The sequence below is a fragment of the Microcaecilia unicolor genome, chromosome 10 (assembly GCF_901765095.1).
Source record: "Microcaecilia unicolor chromosome 10, aMicUni1.1, whole genome shotgun sequence".
Taxonomy (NCBI): Eukaryota; Metazoa; Chordata; class Amphibia; order Gymnophiona; family Siphonopidae; genus Microcaecilia; species Microcaecilia unicolor.
In genome coordinates, this window is record NC_044040.1 from 167185797 (window position 1) to 167211002 (window position 25206).

Below are 25206 nucleotides of genomic sequence, written 5' to 3' on the forward strand. Positions count from 1 at the left end.
GCTTAAAAGAAGGGACCTCAAGCAGTTATTGCTGCGAGGATCTAAGAGAACGTGGTTGACAGTATCATAGAGTGGCACAGTGTGTTGCAGAAAGATAACCATTTAATATTTTAAAAATTAGCAACAAGACTCAATCCTGAATTTTACAGGAAACCAATGAAGAAATTTTAAGATAGGAGTTACATGATCAAAAAGTGATCCTCCTCTGATTAATCTTGCTATAGAATTCTGGGCAATTTGAAGAGGGCAAACTGCTGATTGTACTATTTTCCGAAAGTTATCTGATGTGACTAAAGGTCCAATGTGTCTTACAATCTTAAGTTTGTAAAAAACTTTTGAAATCACATTCTGCACTTGTTTTTTCATAGATGTGGTATCCAATTGAACGCCTAAATGTATGATCTCATCCAATATTGAAATTTCAACAGAATTTATTCTAAATGTTTTCAAACCGTTTAATTCAATTGTACCAGATAATAGAAGTATTTGTGTTTCAAAATGTTCAGTTTTAAACGGTTACCTTCCATCCATTCACCAATCTTCACAAAATCTAAATTTGGAGAAAATCTTCAAAGGAAACTTCAATGGGTAACACAAACTGAATATCATCAGCGTACAAGTTTGTATTGCACGTCAAGGCATCGTAACAACATACATAATGGTATTAAGTAAAGACTGAAAAGTACTGGGGACAGACAAGAGCCTGGAGGAACGCCTGTCGAACATACCATTAATTTTGATTTTTCTGAATCACTGAACACACAAAACTTTCTATCTGTGTCGGGTCCCATGCTGACTGGTCCCAGGCCTAAGTTCAGCACTTGATGTTGAGAGAGGTGTAGACCTCCTTGATGTCAGTGCACTCCCAGTGTTTGCTAAGTCTTAGCTGCCATTGATGTCAATGCTTCCAGTGCTGAAGTCGATGGATCAGCCTTCAAGGAGACAAAGAGGCTCATTTTCAAAGCACTTAGCCTCCCAAAGTTCCATAGAAACCTATGGAACTTAGCCTCCCAAAGTGCTTTGAAAATATGCCTCATAGTGTATCTCCTGTTGAATCTGACCTGCCCTCTGTGTCCTCAGCCACATTTTTAGAGAGAACAAGAATTAGGGTCATGGTTAGGTCCATGGCACCCGATGCAACAAGAGTGCAGGTCTGTTACCAAAATCACCCAATTACATTGGGTGCACTGTTTGAAGTCACTGAGGGTACTCTTGGACATCGAAAAAATAATTGTGGACAAATTAAATTCCTCAATTTTGGACTATGAAAAGAGGCAGAGCCCAAATCGAGGTCAGTGCTTAGGCCTAAGCGGGCCAATCGAGCCGCGAAAAAGAAAGAAAACCTGAAGAGCTGAAAACACTAAGAATTAAAAGGGAAAGTAACAAAAAGTGGTATTATAAATAAGGGAAAAACTCCCACACGGGGAAAACTGCCAAAAGCAGAAAAAAAGCAAAGTGGGGAGACTGAAGATGCAACCTCCGTGCTCCATAAAAAAATGAAGATGGAGGGACCAGCGCTTGCTTGGAGGAATGCTACTAGAAACTTCTACAATCTTCTCGCTAGTTGGCATCTGCACCGGGCTCCGTCAGATGATGTCACAACTGTGAGTATACAACTGGCTTGCTTGTCCTCTGAGAGCATCTCTTTCAAATGGCATCTTAGAAAATGGCAGTGGTTTGGCCTGAGCCATCATTTTTCAAAACTGTGTCAGTTGATGAGGATGACCGGTAGTACTACTGGTCTAATGAGGGACCAGATAAGTATTAAATTTAGTTTAACCAAACTTGTAGCCTCATTTAATAAAACCACATTATAGTTCATCAGGTTTGATCAATATACTAAAACTTAAGTTTCACGTGGTTTAATATTTTTATTTCTCATGTAATAAGCTAATTACATGCTTAAAGCAGCAAATTAAAAACCTTGTACCAAAACAGAAGTAAAGTAAAACAAAGAAAAATAGTTAAACTGGAAGTAATGAAGTGAAACAAAAATGTTAACTTTGAAGTGAACCTCCATTTAAACTTCAGCATTATAATACCCCTGGAAGCCCTCCAGCCCAGTTGTCCTATAGGACAGGTACAGGGAGGCCGTTGACCAGACAGCTTCCAAACCCCTCCATCGACTCCCTTTCATTAAACCTTTATTTAGCTATTTAAAAGTTATAATACACACAAAGAGAAAAGACACACATCAGTTCAATTTCCCTTTGTAGTGGAGAGACTGTAATAAAATAAAATAAAGGTTGGGCAGCTTCTTAGAAAACCACTAAGTCTATACAGCATTGATTTAACTTTTTATATAAAAAATGGCCAACTCCTTCTGTAAGAAGAGTTTTCATGATTTCGTAGGTTACTTTCTTCACATTTTAATTATGTGCGAGCAAGGGATTCACATTTTTACCACAACCAAAGACCAAAGCAATAACAGGTAGGCATATCGCTGCCCTGCTCTGCTAAGGCAATAGTTTGAAACCCTGAAGAAGTCTTAGACTCATGTTACTGTGACCCCTAATCTTTGGTGCAAAATGTGTGATATGAATACAGGGTGTCCAAAGTTACAGACTTCTGCCTCTGACCAAGGAATGCTGCAACTGACAACTAACAATCTATTTCTGATACAACACAACACAATTAAGTTAAGTCTATAAAGGAGTGCCTATTTTTAGGTACCATAATGCACCTATTTGGAATCTATTCTACGAAGAAAACTAGGCACCTACTTTTCTTAATAGAATATTAGCATAACAGGTCAAACACACACCTATACTATAGGCATGATTACTTACACTAGTCAAAAAAAGCTTGTGTAAATGCTCATAATTAGATTACACTATTTTTATAATGTGTTTTTTTTAAACAATCTACATGCATAAATATGCCTCTACCCATGTTAATGCCTACCTGTGAAGTATTCGCCATTGAATATTGGCACGTACTCAACAATACCACGTAGCCAGAAAATGGTCATTTATGCATGTGGGTGTCCACACATATGTGCAAATGACTGGCATTTACACTCATTCTTGCTACCTAAATCTAGGCAACTCCTTACAGAACTACCCCAATATGTCCAATCTCAGTCTATACCTTTATTGATAACACTGTAATCAAAGCTCTCTTGTATTTATTCTATATGTTCTTGGATTCTGCTGCCTCTGCCACCTTCACCTGGAAGATTGTGCTATGAATACATCACCCTTTTTGTGAAGAAATACCATGTTACTGCTAAGCTGCATATGCATGCATGAATGCGATCACACACTGTTCCAGATGTGGCTGTGCATGCTGCCCCTCCAGTCATGCACATTCCCTGCTGGAGCCACAGCTACTGTTGCCACCACCACCACATTGCAGTTACCTCTGTGTCTGCATCATGAGAATGCTCAGAGCTTTCAGGCAGGCACATCCTTATGCTGATCTCACAATGAACAGGATCAGCACAAGAATGTACTTGCCCATAACTTTTTAGCATGATCCCAGTGCAGGTGCAGACAGACCAAAGACCAAGTAGAAGCAGCAGCAGCAGAATCTGCTGCACCAAGACAGAGTTAGAAGACCTATGCTGCGGTGAAAAAAAAAAGCAGAAGAATGGAGCGACAAAGAGCCTACTTGGGACAAAGCACATGTTAGAGGGGGGAGATAAAAGCAGGAAACACAATAGGGAGGGAGCCGAGAATGGACTAGGAAATTTAATGAGACAGGAACATAGGAACAGCTGAGTGGAACTCAAGCAAGGAGAAACGACTTGGAGCATGTGATGGCAATTGAGGGAAATATCAGGCATATGAGATGGAAGTGGAGATACAGATATCTAAAGGATTGAAAGCAGGAACTCAGTGGGAGCATGAGGGACGGAGATTTTGAGGGAAAAGCAGGAGAAAGATGGCTGCCCCAAGTGGGGAAGGGAAAATGGGGACTGAAAGAAGACTGGGGATGAGACAGCGGGGGACTCAAGGATTGGAGGTGTGGCTGTGGAGGACAGAGTGGTAAAACATGAACATGGAGATTGAAATGTGTTTCAGTTTCTGCTTCAGGGTTGTGCATATAGTGCAACACTGAACGAGTTTCCAATTTAGTTTAGGGCCACTCATTTATAATATTTGGTACGTTTCTGTCAAGAAATCTAGGACAACAGACAAGTATTTGTTCTGTTTTCAAACAGGTGCAATGAAATTCTCACCCCAGCTTAACTATTTTTCATATGTTGCAGTTGTTGCTGTTTGAATCTTGGGAGTTAGTGCTATTATGGAATGGCAAGTTTACCGCACAAATTCTAAGCATATTTTTTTGCAGATTGCTCTTCCTTCATGAAGTACCTGGTATTGTGATGCTCTTACTGAGGTGACACCATAATATGAATATATTATTGGAAAGGGAACTACAAAATAACAGAAAATATCCTAGTTCTGTTGAACACCAGTTATTAAGGGGAGTTTCTCCGTGCATAGGGTGTGTTTCAGAATTGAAGGTGCAGGATTCATACAGCGATTTTATCCGACACTGTACAGACAGCGAAGATACTTACCTGTAGCAGGTATTCTCCGAGGACAGCAGGCTGATTGTTCTCATGTGGGTGGATGTCCGCGTCGGCCCAGGAATCGGCATTTTGCAAACAAAATATAAAAAAAGTTTTGCCAGAGCCTTCTGGAGCGTGAGCAGCGCACATGCGCGGACTGATTTCTGTGAGAAGAGCGTGAGCGCGTTCCCTCAGTTAAATCAAAAAGCATAAAAAGAAACAAATAACTCCAAATGGGAGGTGGGCGGGTTTGTGAGAACCATTAGCCTGCTGTCCTCGGAGAATACCTGCTACAGGTAAGTATCTTCGCTTTCTCCAAGGACAAGCAGGCTGCTCGTTCTCACATGTGGGGTATCCCTAGCAACCAGGCTCACTGAAAACAACGAACATTGGTCAACTGGGCCTCGCAACGGCGAGGACATAACTTAGATTGACCCGAAACCATAAACAACTAACTGAGAGAGCAGCCTGGAACAGAATAAAAATGGGTCTAGGGGGTGGAGTTGGATCTTAAACCCCAAACAGATTCTGCACCGACTGCCCAAACCGACTGTTGCGTCGGGTATCCTGCTGAAGGCAGTAGTGAGATGTAAATGTGTGGACTGATGACCACGTTGCAGCCTTGCAAATCTCTTCAATGGAGGCTGACTTCAAGTGAGCCACTGACACAGCCATGGCTCTAACATTATGAACTGCAACATGGCCCTCTAGAGTCAGCCCAGCTTGGGCATAAGTGAAGGAAATGCAATCTGCTAGCCAATTTGAGATTCTGTGTTTTCCGATGGCGACTCCCCTCCTGTTGGGATCGAAAGAAACAAACAACTGTGCAGACTGTCTGAAGGGCTTTGTCCGCTCCACATAAAAGGCCAATGTTCTCTTGCAGTCCAAGGTAAGCAAACTGCTTAGGCCAGGGCAGGTATAAGGACGGGGAAAAAATGTTGGCAAGACAATTGACTGGTTCAGATGGAACTCACACACCACCTTCGGCAGGAACTTAGGGTGCGTGTGGAAGACTACTTTGTTGTGATGAAACTTGATATAAGGTGCATGAACTACCAAGGCCTGACGCTCACTGACCCTACGAGCTGAAGTAACAGCAACCAAAAAAATGATCTTCCAGGTCAAGTACTTCAGATGGCAGGAATTCAGTGGCTCAAAAGGAGCTTTCATCAGCTGGGTGAGAATGACATTGAGATCCCATGACACTGGTGGAGGTTTGACAGGGAGCTTTGACAAAAGCAAACCTCTCATGAAGCGAACAACTAAAGGCTGTCCAGAGATAGGCTTACCCTCTATACGGCAAGCACTAATCGCACTAAGGTGAACTCTTACGGAGTTGGTCCCGAGACCAGATTCTGACAAGTGTAGAAGGTATTCAAGCAGGGTCTGTGTAGGACAAGAAAGAGGATCTAGGGCCTTGCTGTCACACCAGAAGGCAAACCTCCTCCATTGGAAAGAGTAACACCTCTTCGTGGAATCTTTTCTGGAAGTAAGCAAGACTTAGGAGACACCCTCTTAAAGGCCCAAGGAGGCAAATTCTAAGCTCTCAACATCCAGGCTGTGAAAGCCAGAGACTGGAGGTTGGGATGTAGAAGCGATTCTTCGTTCTGAGTGATGGAAAACACTCCAATCTTCACAGTTCTTCGGAGGACAACTCCAGAAAAAGAGGGAACCAAATCTGACGCAGCCAGAAGGGTGAACTCAGGATCATGGTTCCGCAGTCTTGCTTGAGTTTCAGCAAAGTCTTCCCTACTAGAGGTACGGGAAGATACGCATACAGAAGGCCTGTCCCCCAATGTAGGAGAAAGGCGTCTGACGCTAGTCTGTCATGAGCCTGAAGCCTGGAACAGAACTGAGGGACCTTGTGATTGATCTGAGAGGCAAAAAGATCCTCCGAGGGGGTGCCTCACGCTTGGAAGATCTTGTAGCCATGTTCAGTGACCACCTGTGAGGCTGCATTATCATGCTCAACCTGTCGGCCAGACTGTTTACGCCTGCCAGATAAGTGGCTTGGAGAAACATGCCGTGACGGCGAGCCCAAAGCCACATCTGGATGGCTTCCTGACGCAGAGGGCGAGATCTGATGCCCCCTTGTGCTTGTTGGTGTAAAACATGGCAACCCCTATTGTCTGTCTGAATTAAGATTACTCGGTTGGACAGCCGATCTCTGAAAGCCTTTAGAGCGTTCCAGATCACTCTTAATTCCAGGAGATTGATCTGCAGACCTGTTTCCAGAAAGGACCAGGTTCCCCGAGTGTGGAGCCCATCTACATGAGCTCTCCACCCCAGGAGAGATGCATCCATCGTCAGCACGTTTCGTGGCTGAGGAACTTGGAATGATCGCCACATGGTCAAACTGGATTGAATCGTCCACCACTGAAGAGAATTCCGAAAGTCGGCGGACAGTTGGATTACATCCTCTAGATCCCTCGCAGTTTGAAACCACTGGGAAGCTAGGGTCCATCGAGCTGATCTCATATGTAGATGTGCCGTGGGCGTTACATGAACTGTGGAGGCCGTGTGCCCCAGAAGTCTCAACATCTGCCGAGACGTGACCTGCTGAGACGCTCGAACCATGGACACCAGGAACAGAAGGTTGTCCACCCTTGCGTTGGGGAGATAAGCTCGAGCTGTCTGAGTCTTCAGCAGAGCTCCAATGAATTCCAAATTTTGGACAGGGGTGAGATGGGACGGGATAATTTATGACGAACCCCAGTAGCTCCAGCACCTGAATAGCCATTCGCATGGACTCCAGAGCATCCTCCTTCGAGGTGCTCTTCACTAGCCAATCGTTGAGATAAGGAAACACATGCACTCCCAGTCTGCGTAGCGACGCTGCGACTACAGCTAGGCATTTTGTAAACACTCTGGGCGCAGACGCCAGGCCAAAAGGCAGTACACGGTACTGAAAGTGTTGTGTTCCCAGCCAAAATCGAAGATACTTCCTGTGAGCTGGAAGTATCGAGATGTGTGTGTAAGCATCCTTTACGTCCAGCGAGCATAGACAATCGTTTTTCTGAATCATGGGAAGAAGGGGGCCTAGGGAAACCATTCTGAACTTTTTTCAGATAAGAAATTTGTTCAGGGCCCTCAGGTCAAGGATGGGACGCATCCCCCGTTTTCTTTTGCACAAGGAAGTACCTGGAATAGAATCCCAGCCCCTCTTCCCCTGGTGGAACGGGTTCGACTGCTTGGGCCTGTAGAAGGGCGGAGAGTTCCTCTGCAAGTACCTGCTTGTGCTGGGAGCTGTAGGACTGAGCTCCCGGTGGGCAATTTGGAGGCTTGGACTCCAGATTGTGGGTGTATCCTAACCGGACAATTTGAAGAACCCACTTGTCAGAAGTTATAAGAGGCCACCTTTGGTGAAAAAACATTAACCTCCCCCCCCCCAACCGGCAAGTCGTCCGGTATGGACACGTTTACTGAGCCTATGCTGAAATGGAGCCAGTCAAAAGCCCGTCCTTTGCTTTTGCTGGGGAGCCACAGTGGCCTTAGGCGCACGCTGTTGACGAGAACGAGCGCGCTGGGACTGAGCCTGGGCAGGCTGCCGAGAAGCAGGAATGTACCTATGTCTAGCATAGGAATAGGGAGCACGCCTCTTCCCTCCAAAAAACCTCCTAGATGAGGAGGTAGTAGCAGAAGACGCCCGGCGGGAGAGAGAATCCATAGCATCATTGTGCTTCCTGAGCTGGTCAACTAGATCCTCTACTTTCTCACCAAAAAGCTTATCTCCCCCCCCCCCCCCCCCCACAAGGAACATCCGCCATCTGCTGCTTGACCGAATGATCCAGGTCAGAGACCAGCAGCCATGAGAGTCTGCGCATCACTATACCTTGGGCAGCGATCCTGGATGCTACCATCAAAAGTGTCAAATGTACCCCTGGCCAGGAATTTTCGACACGCCTTCTGCTGCCTGACCACCTGGCGAAAAGGCTCGACCTGCTCCGGAGGGAGTGCATCAACCAAGTTGGACAGTTGCCTCACCAAGTTGGACGCTCGTGAAGTGGATCTTGGCAGCGAGCATAGCGGCATGATACGTCTTCCTCCCAAAAGAGTCCAAGGTTCTGGATTCTCTGCCTGGGGGCGCCGAGGCATAGTCCCTAGTGCTCTTGGCTCTTTTGAGGGTGGAGTCCACCACCATGGAATTGTGAGGCAGCTGAGACCTCATCAATCCAGGTTCACCGTGGATCCGATATTGGGATTCAGCTTTTTTCGGGATCACGGGATTAGACAGAGGGAACGACCAGTTTCACATAAGGCCTTCCTTCAGTACATTATGCAAAGGAGCCATTGCAGCCTCTCTAGGTGGAGGAGGATAATCCAGGACCTCGAGCATCTCAGCCCTGGGATCATCCTCAACCTCCATACGGAAGGGAATAGCCACAGCCATTTCCCAGAAAAAGGAGGTGAAGGATAGACTCTCCGGTGGAGAAAGTCTCCTTTCTGGTGGATGGGAAGGTTCAGAGGGAATCCCATAGGACTCGCCAGAAGAAATGTACCTGGGATCTTCCTCTTCCTCCCACGAATGCTCATCTTCAGTATTGGACAAGACATCCCCCTCAGAGCAGTCTGAAACTGAGCCTGCCTCGACGCCGAGGAGCGACGTCCTCGATGGCGGTGATGAGAAGTCGACGCCCACCTGGACTGCGGTGAAGCTTCCTCCACCAACGACGAAAGGGAGTCGACCTGGGTGGCAGGCAGCACCGAAGTCGGAGACCTCACCACAGGCGAAGGGCCAGATGCTGCTGCAGCAGATGGTACGGAAGGCGCAAGCATCCCCGACACCGAAGCAGACTGGCGCAGCAATCCTTCCAGAAGCTCTGGGAGCAGGGCCCTGATGCGCTCGAGAGCCGCCGTCAGACAAGGCTGCAGGGTCGGTAAAGGAGCCGGTGGCAGAATCTGTCGAGGCTCGTGAGCAGGCACTGGGATGCCAGAAGACCAACACATCGGCACCTCCTGAATAGAGGGGGGGGGGGGGGGCGCGATTCTCTCGGCACCTACGCTTCTTGGTTGCCAATTCCCTCGACGCCACGGAGCTCCCGGCATCGTGTGTCAAAGAACGATGACGGTGCTTCTTCGCCTTCGCTCGACGCCCATCACTGAGACTCCTTGGTACCGATGAGGAGGACGTGGAACCTCAAGCCTCCTCGGGGCCGGCTCCGACGAAGGTTGGTCCCAGGAGGCCTGCGTAACAGGAGGCCTCAAGGCAGGTGGAGACCTACTTGATGCCTCATTGCTCCCATAGCCAACTGGTCTTTCAGCAGCCATTACCTCCACTCCCGATGTTGATGCTCCCCTTCATGTCGACACCGCCGACCTCGGTATCGATGTAGATGGACTGGACAGAGCCCCAAAAAGCTTTTCTCGTTGGGCTTCGAGACATTGGGTCCGTTTCTTCATACGAAGATACAGACTACAAGCGGCTGGGCTATGGTCGGGCCCAAGGCACTGGATACACCAGGTGTGGGTTCGGTACCTGAGATGGTCCAGTTCACCGAGAACAACGTTTGAAGCAGCTGGGAGTCTTCGATGAAATGGAAGGAAAAATGACTTCGGCGAAATCAAAAGACGCTATTGTGCCTGTTAAAAGAAAAAGGCACAAAAATAAGGGAAAAAAACCCGACCGCGCGGCCTGAAGCCGGCAGCGTTGAAAAAGAAAGGAAACTTCAAAAGGGAGAAAAACTAAGGAAAGTAAAGGAACTCTCTACTTTTCTTTCTTTAGGAAAAAAAAAAAAAACCCCGATAATAAAAGAAAAAAAATTGAAACAAAAAACGAAGACTCTCTCCTGGGCCTGTGAGGAACAGCGAAAAACACCGCACCTCAACGCGGAGAAAAAAAACTGAGGGAACACGCTCACGCGACGGGCGGAGAAATCAGTCCATGCATACGCGGTGCACGCTCCTCGCGCGCCAGAAGGCTCTGGCAAAACTTTTTAAAAATATTTTGCTTGCAAAATGCCAATTCCTGGGCAGACACAGACGTCGACCCACATGTGAGAACAAGCAGCCTGCTTGTCCTCGGAGAACTCAAATTTCACTTTCATATAGGAAAATTGTTGACAGGGGGAGAAAAATATTTAGAAAGCCAAAACTTTTAGGAGCCAGAACAATATAATTCTTAGATTTATTAGGTTTCTGTTTTTATTAAATAAAAAGTTAGTTGAACCTAGAGTTGTTTTAGTTTATTAAGCACTTGAAATCTGTACAGTGATCACATTTTAATGTTTTGTAATGCTTCTATTGACTATTTTATTTTGTCACATTGAAAATGATATAAGGAATGACCAAACAATATGGGCCTTAGAATTTCACTCATGGTGCAAAGCCATAGCCCCTGGATGATCTACGACTTTTCTTTACTACTTTGTATTTATTATTTTTTAAATTTTATTCTATTTAAAATATTTATAGACCACACTATCCAACAATTCTAGGCGATATCCTCTGTGCTTATGCCAGGCTTTCTTGAATACAGCAGCTGTCTCCACCACTTTTCTATGGAAAAACACTGTATGATGTTGCTTGAGTCCAACTTCCTTGGTAGCTCATATTGGGGTCCTTTTACCAAGCAGTGCTAAAACGTGGCTACCTCAATTGGGTTTTCCATGCGCTGCGGCCACTTTTAGCGGGGTGGTAATGTGGCTACCTTGCCATACTTTTTTTGTAATGGCCACACACGAATTTCCCCATTAGCAAGTGGTCATTACCATGGGACCCCTTACTGCCACCTATTTAAGAGGTAGTAAGGGCTCTTGCGTTAATCAGGTAGTGTGCAGTAATGTGCCCACGCTACTCGATTAGGACAGGCATGCCTACTCTCCACCCATGGACACAGCTCCCATGCTGAAAAATATTTTTCAGTGTAGGATTAGCGCATCCCACAGTAGTGCCCATTTAGTGCATACAAGTCCACGTTAGGCCTACTGTGCATTGAGCCTGCCATGAGTGGGAAAGTGCGGGATACAAATGTAACAAAAAAAAAAAGGCCCCCATTATTTTATTTATTTGTTACATTTGTACCCCACATTTCCCACCCATTTGCAGGCTCAATGTGGCTTACATAGTACCATAATGGCGTTCGCCAAGTCAGCAGATAACAAATACAAGCTTATATTGTGGTCTAATGAGGTAGGTGTGTATTAGGTACCATGAGGGTCAAAGGGAATGAAGATTGTATATTGTCCAGTACGATCATTGGTTATGCTGTGTTGCTGGGTGTGGGGATTTACGGTGGATCGTTGGGGTAAGCCCTAGAGTTCTTTTTTCTGAAGGTTTGCTTTTGGGCATTATTTGTACCTATAAGGTATTTAAATACTTCTGTCATGTGCTTTAGTTTCATTCCATATCACTTTTGGTGTAGACCCTGCACCATTTTGTTTACCTTCATCTGGATCATGTTCTATTTTCTTTCACAGATATGGCCACCAGAATCGGATGCAATATTCTGGGTACAGTCTCACCTCACTAATGTCTTGTACAGAAGTCTCATTACCTGCTTTTTTTCTACTGGTTATACCTCTCTCTCTGGCCATGACCATCTCTCATTACTTTACTACCTTCAGATCATCAGACAATCACCCTATGGTCCCTCTGGAAGAGATAAGATGATAAAGGGTAAGAGAGGAAAATGAAGTGCAGGGGCACAGGGTAGGTAAAAGCTGAAACATGTGAAAAGCTAAGAAGAGCGAACTGGTGGTAATGAAGAGAAAAAAGATGGAAGCTGAGGAGAGCAAGACTAGATTCTTAATGGTGGGCTGGCAGCAGTAAGTGGTGGTACTATAGCAGAAATGGCTCAGGGTGGGGGAAGTGTTTAGACCCTTCCCCCACCGCTCACTTACAAAAATCATGTGCTCACCAGCAGAGCACATCCACCCAGGCCTTTGAAAAAACCAGAGAGAACACTGATTGGAAAATGATTATTTCTTAATAAGCTTGAGATCTCCCCGCCAAATGTTCAAATATATTTGAAGTTTGAAGTCTTATTTAGTGGGTTTAAGTACAGATTCATCCTGATTTTGGTAGTTCTTCTCTGGACTACGTCTACACTGCTATTTATCCTTCTGGAGATACTATCCTAATTTTTAACTGACCAATACAGTAAACTAGGGCAGTATTCAAACTGAAAACTAATTCAATTTTTTAAAAACTTCTCATGCCACATCCAATATCCAAATTAGTAGACACATTCCTAATTTAAAATTTCCAGTAATCATTCATCAAATACATATTCACAAACCTGTTTGTATTTTGACTCTGTGCAGTTTAGATGTAAACTGATCATTGACTGTAAATACATGACCGTTTTCTATTTCTTTTGACTTGGGCTCTTTTGTGAGAACCCGCTGTGTCGGCTTGCCACATGCTAAGGACTGTAGGGCTCGAACAAGCTCTCGTTCAGGGATATCCGTCTCTTGCTGGATTTCCTGAAAAAAATCAATGGCATTTCATACAAATTACTTATTACAATGCCAGAAAATAATGATTAGGTAACTGCCACATCACTACTAAATTAACTCAGAAATGAAATAAAATCAATACATTTTCATTCAAATTGGAAAAAAAAACAAACACCCCCCCCCCCCCCAACACATATGGTCATATCATATCAACACAGCCACCACTTTGTAATTATTAATGCAAGTTTTCATTAGGGACCAAAACAATTTTACCAGTATCAAGAAGACATAAGGAACACAAAGCAAGAGAATTTTCAGTGGTTACTTCTACATTATTGAACAGCCTCCTAATGAATTTACTTATGGAGCTCAGTTACTTGAACTTCTATTAAAAAAAAAAAACATGGCTCTTTCCTGTTGATTAGGAATCATTTTGTTTTTACCTATCCTGTTTCTTACTGGAGCAGAACAACTTTGCCTTCATCTGACTGGATGATTTTGAGAATCAGATTTGATGACCTTTTGAGTGGAAGCGGGGAGGGAACAAAGGAACTCTTCTTTCTTTATTGGCTAATTCCTCTGGATTTAATTTACTTATTTCATTTACATCATCCAAAGCACTGATTTAATATATCAATTTCAACATATCAAATATGTCTAATAATTTTTGAGAAATAAAATGAACACGTTCATATTACTCTTGTGTGTCATATTTTACTAGCAACTGAGAAGGTTCATGCTCACAAGTAACCATTTCAGTTTAAATTTAAAGATTATGATCATGCAATTGTGAAACTACTAGCAGTTTAAAAAGCAACCTGGAAATCAATTTCGTATGACCTTTTTTTGCAGATAAGTTCAGAAAGGATACCTCACAAAATATTGAGATTTCAGGTAAGAAAATCAAGATGCAAGTGTCTAATCCCCCCTTTTACAAAGCTGCGCTAACGACTACTGACGCGGTAATGCCGACAGTCCATTCAAAGTGAATGGGCTGTGTCAGCATGACCACGCAGCTTTTTAAAAGGGGGGTAAGTCATTGTGAATCAAACTGCTCAACCTGTGTTATTACAGTGTCAAATGTTTAACAATGTGGTCTCTCAACACCTTAAAAGCACTGCTGAGAAACTTGCTTTTTTCTTTTAACTAGAAATGGACAATTTAGGTTACTAAATCTCAATTTACTAGGTTTTAGTAAAATAATGTCCAGGATTCGTCACTGAACCTTAGTATCATCGGTTAATGAACCCACAATAATTTGGTTTGTGGGTTGCTGTAGTCATGCAGCAGTGCATGAAGGTGAGCCTCCTATCAGGCCCATTGACTTTTAAAGAAGATATGTTTTAAGTTTCCAAGTCGTTTTCTTTCAAATGACAAGAAACCTCTTTCAGTAGCAAACAAAAGAAATTATAACATCCCCAACCCCATCCCTATCTACAAAGGCTCTGTTATGATAGAGCTTGGGTGAGCAATAGGTGTCAGGGTAGTGTAACAAGAAAGTAATGACAAGGGCTTCCGAGTTGAATCCTCTGAACAGGTGCTTAAAAGAAATGTTCCATCCATCTCTGCAAATAAACAACTAACATCATCTGCCAAGAGAAAGCACATACATTGCACTCTTCACATACATGTACTGGCTTTGCACAACAGCAGCAGATGCTGAGACCGTGACAAGGTCAGGCCAATCTATCTCCAAGGTCTGGACCAATCAAAGTACTAGGCAAGGCACTGTACCTAATTTCACCTGTCTACAGACAATGACAGGTAAAAGACATTACTGGCTTATGGACACAAAGGTGAAATTAGGCCTTACCTGCTAATTTTCTTTCCTCTAGATCCTCCAGACCGTTCAAGACGCTTGGGTTATGCACTCCTACCAGCAGAGGGAGACTGAGAACACTAAAACTTCTTATACAAGTAGCCTGTGCAGACTTTCTCCTAACCAGTAAAACAGTAACAAAGCAGAGGAACAAAACACCTCCACCAAAACAAAACCACTGAATCCACACTCAGATCTCCTCCCCTTAAGATGGGGGAATTCAACTGCAGATGGGCACAAACGGTACCACAAACTGCCCCTTGTAAAACTCCAGGACCCAAATCACAGGAGCTACTAGAAATATCAGCAACTGAAGTCTAAAGAAAATATCATACTGAACTGTCCGATACACTAGGTGGGCTCTTGAACGGTCTGGAGGATCTAGAAGAAAGAAAATTAGCAGGTAAGGCCTAATTTCACCTTTCTCAGCAATCCTCCAGATCGTTCAAGACGCTTGGGACGTACCAAAGCAGTAAACACATCTAAGGGTGGGACCTGCGAAGCCCAGAGGACAGGACTGCAGCTCCAAAACTGGCACCCTCCCTTGCCTGTACATCCACTCTGTAATGTTTGACAAAAGAATGCAGGGAGGACCACACCGCCGCTCTACAAATGTCCACCGGTGGAACAAAAACTACTCTCTGCCCAAGAAGCCGCCATCCCCCTAGTAGAATGTGCCTTGAGCCCCACCGGCACCGTACGACCATGCAATATGTAAGCCGAAGAGATGGCATCCTTCAACCACCGAGCTATAGATGCCTTAGAAGCAGCCGCTCCCTTCTTGGGCCCCCATGAAGGACAAATAAACCTGTCCGAAGACCTGCATTCCTCCAACCTGCGCAAGTAAACCTTCAACACTCTGCGCACATCCAATTTTGCCAAACGACGCTGAGAAGCATCCCCCGTCCGGTCCCCCAAGACCGGCAACAAAATCACCTGATTGACATGAAATGAGGCTACCACCTTAGGCAAAAACGAAGGGACTGGACGCAGTGAAACCTTTTCCTTAGAAAACCACAGAAACGGAGGCCTACATGAAAGAGCCTGAAGTTCCGAAATCCTGCGAGCCGACGATATAGCTACCAAAAAGACCACCTTCATAGTAAGGTCTTTTATCGAACAAGACTCCAAGGGCTCAAAAGGAGAACCCGCCAAAGAGTCAAGAACGATATTAAGATCCCACTGAGGAACTACTGGCCGCTGAGGAGGAAGAAGCAACTTCACCCCCCTCAAAAAACGGACCATATCCGGGGAAGACGCAACCGACCTACCCTGCACCTTACCCCGAAAACACGCCAAAGCAGCCAGCTGCACCTTCAAAGATGACAATGAAAGGCCCTTCTCAAAACCATCCTGCAAGAAATCTAAAATGCACGACACAGAAGCTGTCAAAGGGACACACGCCCGGTCCTCACACCAATCTTCAAATATGTGCCACACAAGCACATAGGCCAAAGACGTTGAACGTTTGCGAGACTGCAGCATCGTCTGAATCACCTGAGAAAACCCTTTCCTTCTCAACCGTTCCCTCTCAAGGGCCACACCGTAAGAGAGAACCGAGCCAGATCCAGCATGACAACTGAACCATGACACAACAGCACCGAGCCCCTCCAGCCGCAGAGGCTCGCCTTCTAACAGGCGCATCAGATCCCCGAACCACGGCCGACGCGGCCAATTTGGAGCCACCAACAACACCGGACGCGCATGACATTCTACCCTCTGTAGGACTCGACCTATCAAGGGCCATGGGGGAAATACGTCCAGCAACACCCGCTGAGGCCACGGAAGGACCAACGTATCGATCCCTTCCGCTTGCGGATCCCGACGCTGACTGAAATACCGAGGAACTTGAGCATTCTGTGCCGACGCCATGAGATCCACTACTGGCATTCCCCACTTTAGAACTATCTGGTTGAACACCGAGCGGTGCAGAGACCATTCTCCGGGGTCCAACATGTGTCTGCTTAGAAAATCCGCGTTCACGTTGTCCACCCCGGCCACGTGCGCCACCGAAATCTGCACTAGATGCCTTTCCGCCCAACTCATGAGCAGAGCCGTCTCGATTGTCAACCGCGGACTCTTTGTACTGCCCTGCCGGTTGACATACGCTACCGCTGTCGCGTTGTCGGACATGACTCTTACAGCCTTTCCGACCACACTTGAGCGAAAGGCCAACAGAGCTAGCCGAATCGCCCTTGTCTCCAACAGGTTGATAGACCACTGAGCTTCCTCCGTCGACCACCGCCCCTGTGCGGACCGACCGAGACACTGAGCTCCCCAGCCCAGCAGACTGGCATCCGTTACCAGAATCACCTACTGAGGAGGTTCCAACGGCATGCCCTTTTTCAGATGGGCTGAGCACAGCCACCACTGGAGACTGCACTGAGAAGCCCCCCTCAATGGCAACCGCAACTCCAAACTGTGTACCTGGGGAGACCACCGGGACAACAGAGCCGACTGAAGCTGACGCATATGCGCCATGGCCCATGGTACTACCTCTACTGTCGCTGCCATGAGGCCCAGAACCCGAAGGTACATTCGAACCGTCGGACTCTGAACGGACATTAACAGCCGGACCTGCTGCTGAAGAGAGGCGATCCGAGAATCCGGCAGAAAAACATGACCCACTGCCGTGTCGAACCGCACTCCCAAGTACTCCAGACTCTGCGATGGGATCAACTGACTTTTGACTACATTCACTACCCATCCGAGCGATTCCAGAAACGCGACCACCTGAGCCGTCACCGCAACACTGTGAACCCGAGACTTCGCCCGGATCAACCAGTCGTCCAGATACGGATGCACCAGAATTCCCTGCCTCCGCAAAGCCTCTGCTACCACCACCATTATCTTGGAGAAGGTGCGTGGAGCCGTTGCCAGACCAAAAGGCAGAGCACAGAAAGCGAAAGCTACATACCTGTAGAAGGTATTCTCCGAGGACAGCAGGCTGATTGTTCTCACTGATGGGTGACGTCCACGGCAGCCCCTCCAATCGGAACACTTTCTAGCAAAGTCCTTTGCTAGTCCTCGCACGCCGATGCGCACCGCGCATGCGCGGCCGTCTTCCCGCCCGAACCGGCTCGTGCCGGCCAGTCTCATATGTAGCAAGACAAAGAGAAGGGAAGACACAACTCCAAAGGGGAGGCGGGCGGGTTTGTGAGAACAATCAGCCTGCTGTCCTCGGAGAATACCTTCTACAGGTATGTAGCTTTCGCTTTCTCCGAGGACAAGCAGACTGCTTGTTCTCACTGATGGGGTATCCCTAGCCCCCAGGCTCACTCAAAACAACAACCATGGTCAATTGGGCCTCGCAACGGCGAGGACATAACTGAGATTGACCTAAAAAATTTACCAACTAACTGAGAGTGCAGCCTGGAACAGAACAAACATGGGCCTAGGGGGGTGGAGTTGGATTCTAAACCCCGAACAGATTCTGAAGCACTGACTGCCCGAACCGACTGTCGCGTCGGGTATCCTGCTGCAGGCAGTAATCAGATGTGAATGTGTGGACAGATGACCACGTCGCAGCTTTGCAAATCTCTTCAATAGTGGCTGACTTCAAGTGGGCTACCGACGCTGCCATGGCTCTAACATTATGAGCCGTGACATGATCCTCAAGAGCCAGCCCAGCCTGGGCGTAAGTGAAGGAAATGCAATCTGCTAGCCAATTGGATATGGTGCGTTTTCCCACAGCCACTCCCCTCCTGTTGGGATCAAAAGAAACAAACAATTGGGCGGACTGTCTGTTGGGCTGTGTCCGCTCCAGATAGAAGGCCAATGCTCTCTTGCAGTCCAATGTGTGCAGCTGACGTTCAGCAGGGCAGGAATGAGGACGGGGAAAGAATGTTGGCAAGACAATTGACTGGTTCAGATGGAACTCCGACACAACCTTTGGCAAGAACTTAGGGTGAGTGCGGAGGACTACTCTGTTATGATGAAATTTGGTGTAAGGGGCCTGGGCTACCAGAGCCTGAAGCTCACTGACTCTACGAGCTGAAGTAACTGCCAGCAAGAAAATGACCTTCCAGGTCAAGTACTTCAGATGGCAGGAATTCAGTGGCTCAAAAGGAGGTTTCATCAACTGGGTGAGAACGACATTGAGATCCCATGACACTGTAGGAGGCTTGACAGGGGGCTTTGACAAAAGCAAACCTCTCATGAAGCGAACAACTAAAGGCTGTCCTGAGATCGGCTTACCTTCCACACGGTAATGGTATGCACTGATTGCACTAAGGTGAACCCTTACAGAGTTGGTCTTGAGACCAGACTCAGACAAGTGCAGAAGGTATTCAAGCAGGGTCTGTGTAGGACAAGAGCGAGGATCTAGGGCCTTGCTGTCACACCAGACGGCAAACCTCCTCCACAGAAAGAAGTAACTCCTCTTAGTGGAATCTTTCCTGGAAGCAAGCAAGATGCGGGAGACACCCTCCGACAGACCCAAAGAGGCAAAGTCTACGCTCTCAACATCCAGGCCGTGAGAGCCAGGGACCGGAGGTTGGGATGCAGAAGCGCCCCTTTGTCCTGTGTGATGAGGGTCGGAAAACACTTCAATCTCCACGGTTCTTCGGAGGACAACTCCAGAAGAAGAGGGAACCAGATCTGACGTGGCCAAAAAGGAGCAATCAGAATCATGGTGCCTCGGTCTTGCTTGAGTTTCAACAAAGTCTTCCCCACCAGAGGTATGGGAGGATAAGCATACAGCAGACCCTCCCCCCAGTCCAGGAGGAAGGCATCCGATGCCAGTCTGCCGTGGGCCTGAAGCCTGGAACAGAACTGAGGGACTTTGTGGTTGGCTCGAGATGCGAAGAGATCTACCAAGGGGGTACCCCACACCTGGAAGATCTGTCGCACTACGCGAGAATTGAGCGACCACTCGTGAGGTTGCATAATCCTGCTCAACCTGTCGGCCAGACTGTTGTTTACGCCTGCCAGATATGTGGCTTGGAGCACCATGCCGTGACGGCGAGCCCAGAGCCACATGCTGACGGCTTCCTGACACAGGGGGCGAGATCCGGTGCCCCCCTGCTTGTTAACGTAGTACATGGCAACCTGGTTGTCTGTCTGAATTTGGATAATTTGGTGGGACAGCCGATCTCTGAAAGCCTTCAGAGCGTTCCAGATCGCTCGTAACTCCAGAAGATTGATCTGCAGATCGCGTTCCTGGAGGGACCAGCTTCCTTGGGTGTGAAGCCCATCGACATGAGCTCCCCATCCCAGGAGAGACACATCCGTGGTCAGCACTTTTTGTGGCTGAGGAATTTGGAAAGGACGTCCCAGAGTCAAATTGGACCAAATTGTCCACCAATACAGGGATTCGAGAAAACTCGTGTACAGGTGGATCACGTCTTCTAGATCCCCAGCAGCCTGAAACCACTGGGAAGCTAGGGTCCATTGAGCAGATCTCATGTGAAGGCGGGCCATGGGAGTCACATGAACTGTGGAGGCCATGTGGCCCAGCAATCTCAACATCTGCCGAGCTGTGATCTGCTGGGACGCTCGCACCCGCGAGACGAGGGACAACAAGTTGTTGGCTCTCTTCTCTGGGAGATAGGCGCGAGCCGTCCGAGAATCCAGCAGAGCTCCTATGAATTCGAGTTTCTGCACTGGGAGAAGATGGGACTTTGGGTAATTTATCACAAACCCCAGTAGCTCCAGGAGGCGAATAGTCATCTGCATGGACTGCAGGGCTCCTGCCTCGGATGTGTTCTTCACCAGCCAATCGTCGAGATATGGGAACACGTGTACCCCCAGTCTGCGAAGTGCCGCTGCTACTACAGCCAAGCACTTGGTGAACACTCTGGGCGCTGAGGCGAGCCCAAAGGGTAGCACACAGTACTGGAAGTGACGTGTGCCCAGCTGAAATCGCAGATACTGTCTGTGAGCTGGCAGTATCGGGATGTGCGTGTAGGCGTCCTTCAAGTCCAGAGAGCATAGCCAATCGTTTTCCTGAATCATGGGGAGAAGGGTGCCCAGGGAAAGCATCCTGAACTTTTCTTTGACCAGATATTTGTTCAAGGCCCTTAGGTCTAGGATGGGACGCATCCCCCCTGTTTTCTTTTCCACAAGGAAGTACCTGGAATAGAATCCCAGCCCTTCCTGCCCGGATGGCACGGGCTCGACCGCATTGGCGCTGAGAAGGGCGGAGAGTTCCTCTGCAAGTACCTGCTTGTGCTGGAAGCTGTAAGACTGAGCTCCCGGTGGACAATTGAGGGTGTATCCTTGCCGGACTATTTGGAGAACCCACTGATCGGAGGTTATGAGAGGCCACCTTTGGTGAAAAGCTTTCAACCTCCCTCCGACTGGCAGGTCGCCCGGCACTGACACTTGGATGTCGGCTATGCTCTGCTGGAGCCAGTCAAAAGCTCGTCCCTTGCTTTTGCTGGGGAGCCGAGGGGCCTTGCTGAGGCGCACGCTGCTGACGAGATGAGCGCGCTGGGGCTTAGCCTGGGCCGCAGGCTGTCGAGAAGGAGGATTGTACCTACGCTTGCCAGAAGAGTAGGGAACAGTCTTCCTTCCCCCGAAAAATCTTCTACCTGTAGAGGTAGAGGCTGAAGGCTGCCGGCGGGAGAACTTGTCGAATGCGGTGTCCCGCTGGTGGAGCTGCTCTACCACCTGCTCGACTTTTTCTCCAAAAATATTATCCGCACGGCAAGGCGAGTCCGCAATCCGCTGCTGGATCCTATTCTCCAGGTCGGAGGCACGCAGCCATGAGAGTCTGCGCATCACCACACCTTGAGCAGCGGCCCTGGACGCAACATCAAAGGTGTCATACACCCCTCTGGCCAGGAATTTTCTGCACGCCTTCAGCTGCCTGACCACCTCCTGAAAAGGCTTGGCTTGCTCAGGGGGGAGCGTGTCCACCAAGCCCGCCAACTGCCGCACATTGTTCCGCATGTGTATGCTCGTGTAGAGCTGGTAGGACTGAATCTTGGCCACGAGCATAGAAGAATGGTAAGCCTTCCTCCCAAAGGAGTCCAAGGTTATAGAGTCCTTGCCCGGGGGCGCCGAAGCATGTTCTCTAGAACTCTTGGCCTTCTTTAGGGCCAAATCCACAACTCCAGAGTCATGAGGCAACTGAGTGCGCATCAGCTCTGGGTCCCCATGGATCCGGTACTGGGACTCGATCTTCTTGGGAATGTGGGGATTACTTAGAGGCTTGGTCCAGTTCGCCAGCAATGTCTTTTTGAGGACATGATGCATGGGTACTGTGGACGCTTCCTTAGGTGGAGAAGGATAGTCCAGGAGCTCAAACATTTCAGCCCTGGGCTCGTCCTCCACAACCACCGGGAAGGGGATGGCCGTAGACATCTCCTGGACAAAGGAAGCGAAAGACAGGCTCTCAGGAGGAGAAAGCTGTCTTCCAGGAGAGGGAGTGGGATCGGAAGGAAGACCCTCAGACTCCTCGTCAGAGAAATATCTGATGTCTTCTTCCTCTTCCCACGAGGCCTCACCATCGGTGTCAGACACAAGTTCACGGACCTGTGTCTGCAACCGTGCCGGGCTCGACTCCGTGGAACCACGGCCACGGTGGGAGCGTCGAGAGGTAGACTCCCTCGCCTGCACCGGCGAAGCTCCCTCCGCCGACGTAGTCGGGGAGCCTTCCTGGGAGGCTACCGCAGTCGGTACCGCAAGCGGCACCGATGTCGGAGACCTCACCCCGGACAATGGGCCAGACGGCGCCTCGCTCGACGGTACCGGTGGCGCAATCACCCCCGGTACCGGAGGGGAAGGGCGCAACAGCTCTTCCAGGATCTCTGGAAGAACGGCCCGGAGGCTCTCGTGCAGAGCGACTGTGGAAAAAGACATGGAAGCCGATGTAGGAGTCGATGTCAGAACCTGTTCCGGGCGTGGAGGCTGTTCCGGGCTGTCCAAAGGGGAGCGCATCGACACCTCTTGAACAGAGGGCGAGCGGTCCTCTCGGTGCCGATGCTTACTGGGTGCCGACTCCCTCGGCGACCCAGAGCTCTCGGTGCCGACACGGGAAGGGGACCGGTGACGATGCTTCTTCGATTTTTTGGAACGAAGCACGTCACCGGAGCTTCCCGGTACCAGCAGGGGAATGGACAGCCCTCACCTGCACTCCAGACGAAGCACCACCGTCCGACGACATCAGCAGACGAGGAGGTCTCGATACCACCGACACCGACGCAGGCCTCCGATGTTGCCCCGATGCAGAGGGCCGATGCCTCGATGCACTCGATGCAATCGGGGGCGAGGATGAAGGTCCGGGCGCCGACGACGTCGAGGCAGTCGATACTCCCGGTGCCGATGCCGACGAAGAGCCCGAGAACAAAATGTTCCACTGGGCTAACCTCGCTACCTGAGTCCGCTTTTGTAAGAGGGAACACAGACTACAGGCCTGAGGGCGGTGCCCAGCCCCCAGACACTGAAGACACGACGCGTGCCTGTCAGTGAGCGAGATTACCCGGGCGCACTGGGTGCACTTCTTGAAGCCGCTGGAAGACTTCGATGTCATGGGCGGAAAAATCGCGCCGGCGAGATCAAAACTCGAAATGGCGAAAATGGCACCACAAAAATAGGGGGAAGAAAAACTTCGACCGAGGCCTAAATAGAGCCTACCCCGACAACGAAAGAAAACTTACCGGGGCAAAAAACTCGAAGTATGGGAAGGAAGAAAACCAAAAGGCCTCCTCCCGACACTTTTTTTTTTTTTTTTTTAAAGAACAAAGTTGATGAACGACGCGCAAGGTCAACTTTGGGGCGCGAATGGCGAAACACGACCGTACCGAGCGCGGACAAAAGAAGACTGGCCGGCACGAGCCGGTTCGGGTGGGAAGACGGCCGTGCATGCGCGGTGCGCATCGGCGCGCGAGGACTAGCAAAGGACTTTGCTAGAAAGTGTTCCGATTGGAGGGGCTGCCGTGGACGTCACCCATCAGTGAGAACAAGCAGCCTGCTTGTCCTCGGAGAACTGAAAGTGCCTTCCTAAAAACAGCAAAACGAAGGAAACGCTGATGGGCCCCTCGAACCGGCACGTGCAGATACGCTTCCGTGAGATCCAGTGATGTGAGAAATTCTCCCTGACGAACAGCCACTATGACCGAGCGCAGAGTCTCCATGCGGAAGGATGGCACCTTGAGCGCCCCATTGACCCTCTTGAGATCTAAAATGGGTCGAAACTGGTCCTCCTTATTCGGCACCACAAAGTAAATGGAACAACAACCCATTCTCTGCTCGTGCCGAGGAACGGGTACCACAGCTCCCAACTGGATTAAGCGACCCAGAGTCTCTTGAATAGCCTTTAACTTGACCTGAGAGTGACAAGGAGAGGAAGAAACAGATCCGGCAGAGGGTGCTCGAACTCGAGCACATAACCGTCGCGAACGACCTTCAGCACCCACTGATCTGAAGTAATTTGGGTCCACCCCTGATAAAACAGACGAAGTCGCGCCCCGACCTTCATCAGAGGCAGGACCCGCACACCTTCATAAGGAGGACTTATTACCATTTCCGGCACCTCCGGAGGAGTCCCGACCTCCTCGACGACCCCCTCGAAAGGAATGCGTCCGCTGGAAAAAACAGCTTTTAGAAGGAGATACAAATCTGCCCGGCCTGTACCGCCTTGTGTCCTTAAACCGACCTCTAGCCGAACCCTCTCGACTAGCTGACTTAGGCCGTAACTCCGGCAACCGTAAGACCTTGGTATCCCCAAGACCACTCATCAGTTTATCTAAGTCCTCTCCAAACAACATAGAACCTTTGAAAGGTAGAGAACAACTTTGCTTTAGAGGCCGCATCTGCCATCCAGCCCCTGAGCGAAAGAGCCCTGCGAGCCGTCACCGCCAGAGCCATATTCTTAGCCGAAGCCCTTAGCAAATCATAAAGGGTGTCCGCCAAAAACGAAGACCCCATCTCCAATTTGGCCAGCTCCTGAACCAAACCAGTCCTATCTAACGCAGGCTCATCCAAGAGCTTCTCCGCCCAACAGAAACAAGCTCTGGCTACCAAGCCCTCACACACAGAGGCTTGCAAGGCCAAAGCTGACAAATCAAAGCTGCGCTTCAGAAAGGACTCTAGCTTCCTATCCTGAGGATCCCGTAAGGCTGTACCGCCATTCACCGGAATGGCCGTAGCCTTAGTAACCGCCGTAACCACCACATCCACAGTAGGTGGTTTCAGCAGGGCCAAATCTTCCAGAGGCAAGGGATACAGCCGCATCATAGCCCTAGACACCTTACAAGCAACCTCCGGCACAGACCATTCCTGAAAAACCATGTCTCTAATGTCTGAATTCATGGGAAAGGAACGGGAGGCTCTCCGAATCCCCTTAACCAAGGGATCTACCTGGGGTCCCTCCGCAGAGGGAGTGGCCGCCGGAGCAAACTTCAAAGTAAAGATCACCTGATCAATGAGCTCTAACAACAACTCCTTATGAAAAATGCGAACTGAAGAATCTTCCCCAGGCCTTAGCCCATCCTGATCCTCAGACTTATCTAAGAGATCCTCCTCTC

At 48.5% G+C, this 25206-nt stretch overlaps 1 protein-coding gene across 1 annotated transcript in view; it reads right to left on the reverse strand.

Annotated features, from left to right (window-relative positions):
* Nucleotides 1–25206, reverse strand: part of CUL3 (cullin 3) — a 230913-nt gene that overhangs the window by 2272 nt on the left and 203435 nt on the right. The window contains exon 14 of the mRNA XM_030215800.1: nt 12756–12942. Within this exon, the coding sequence (XP_030071660.1) occupies nt 12756–12942 (187 nt within the window). The remainder of the gene's footprint in view (nt 1–12755; nt 12943–25206) is intronic.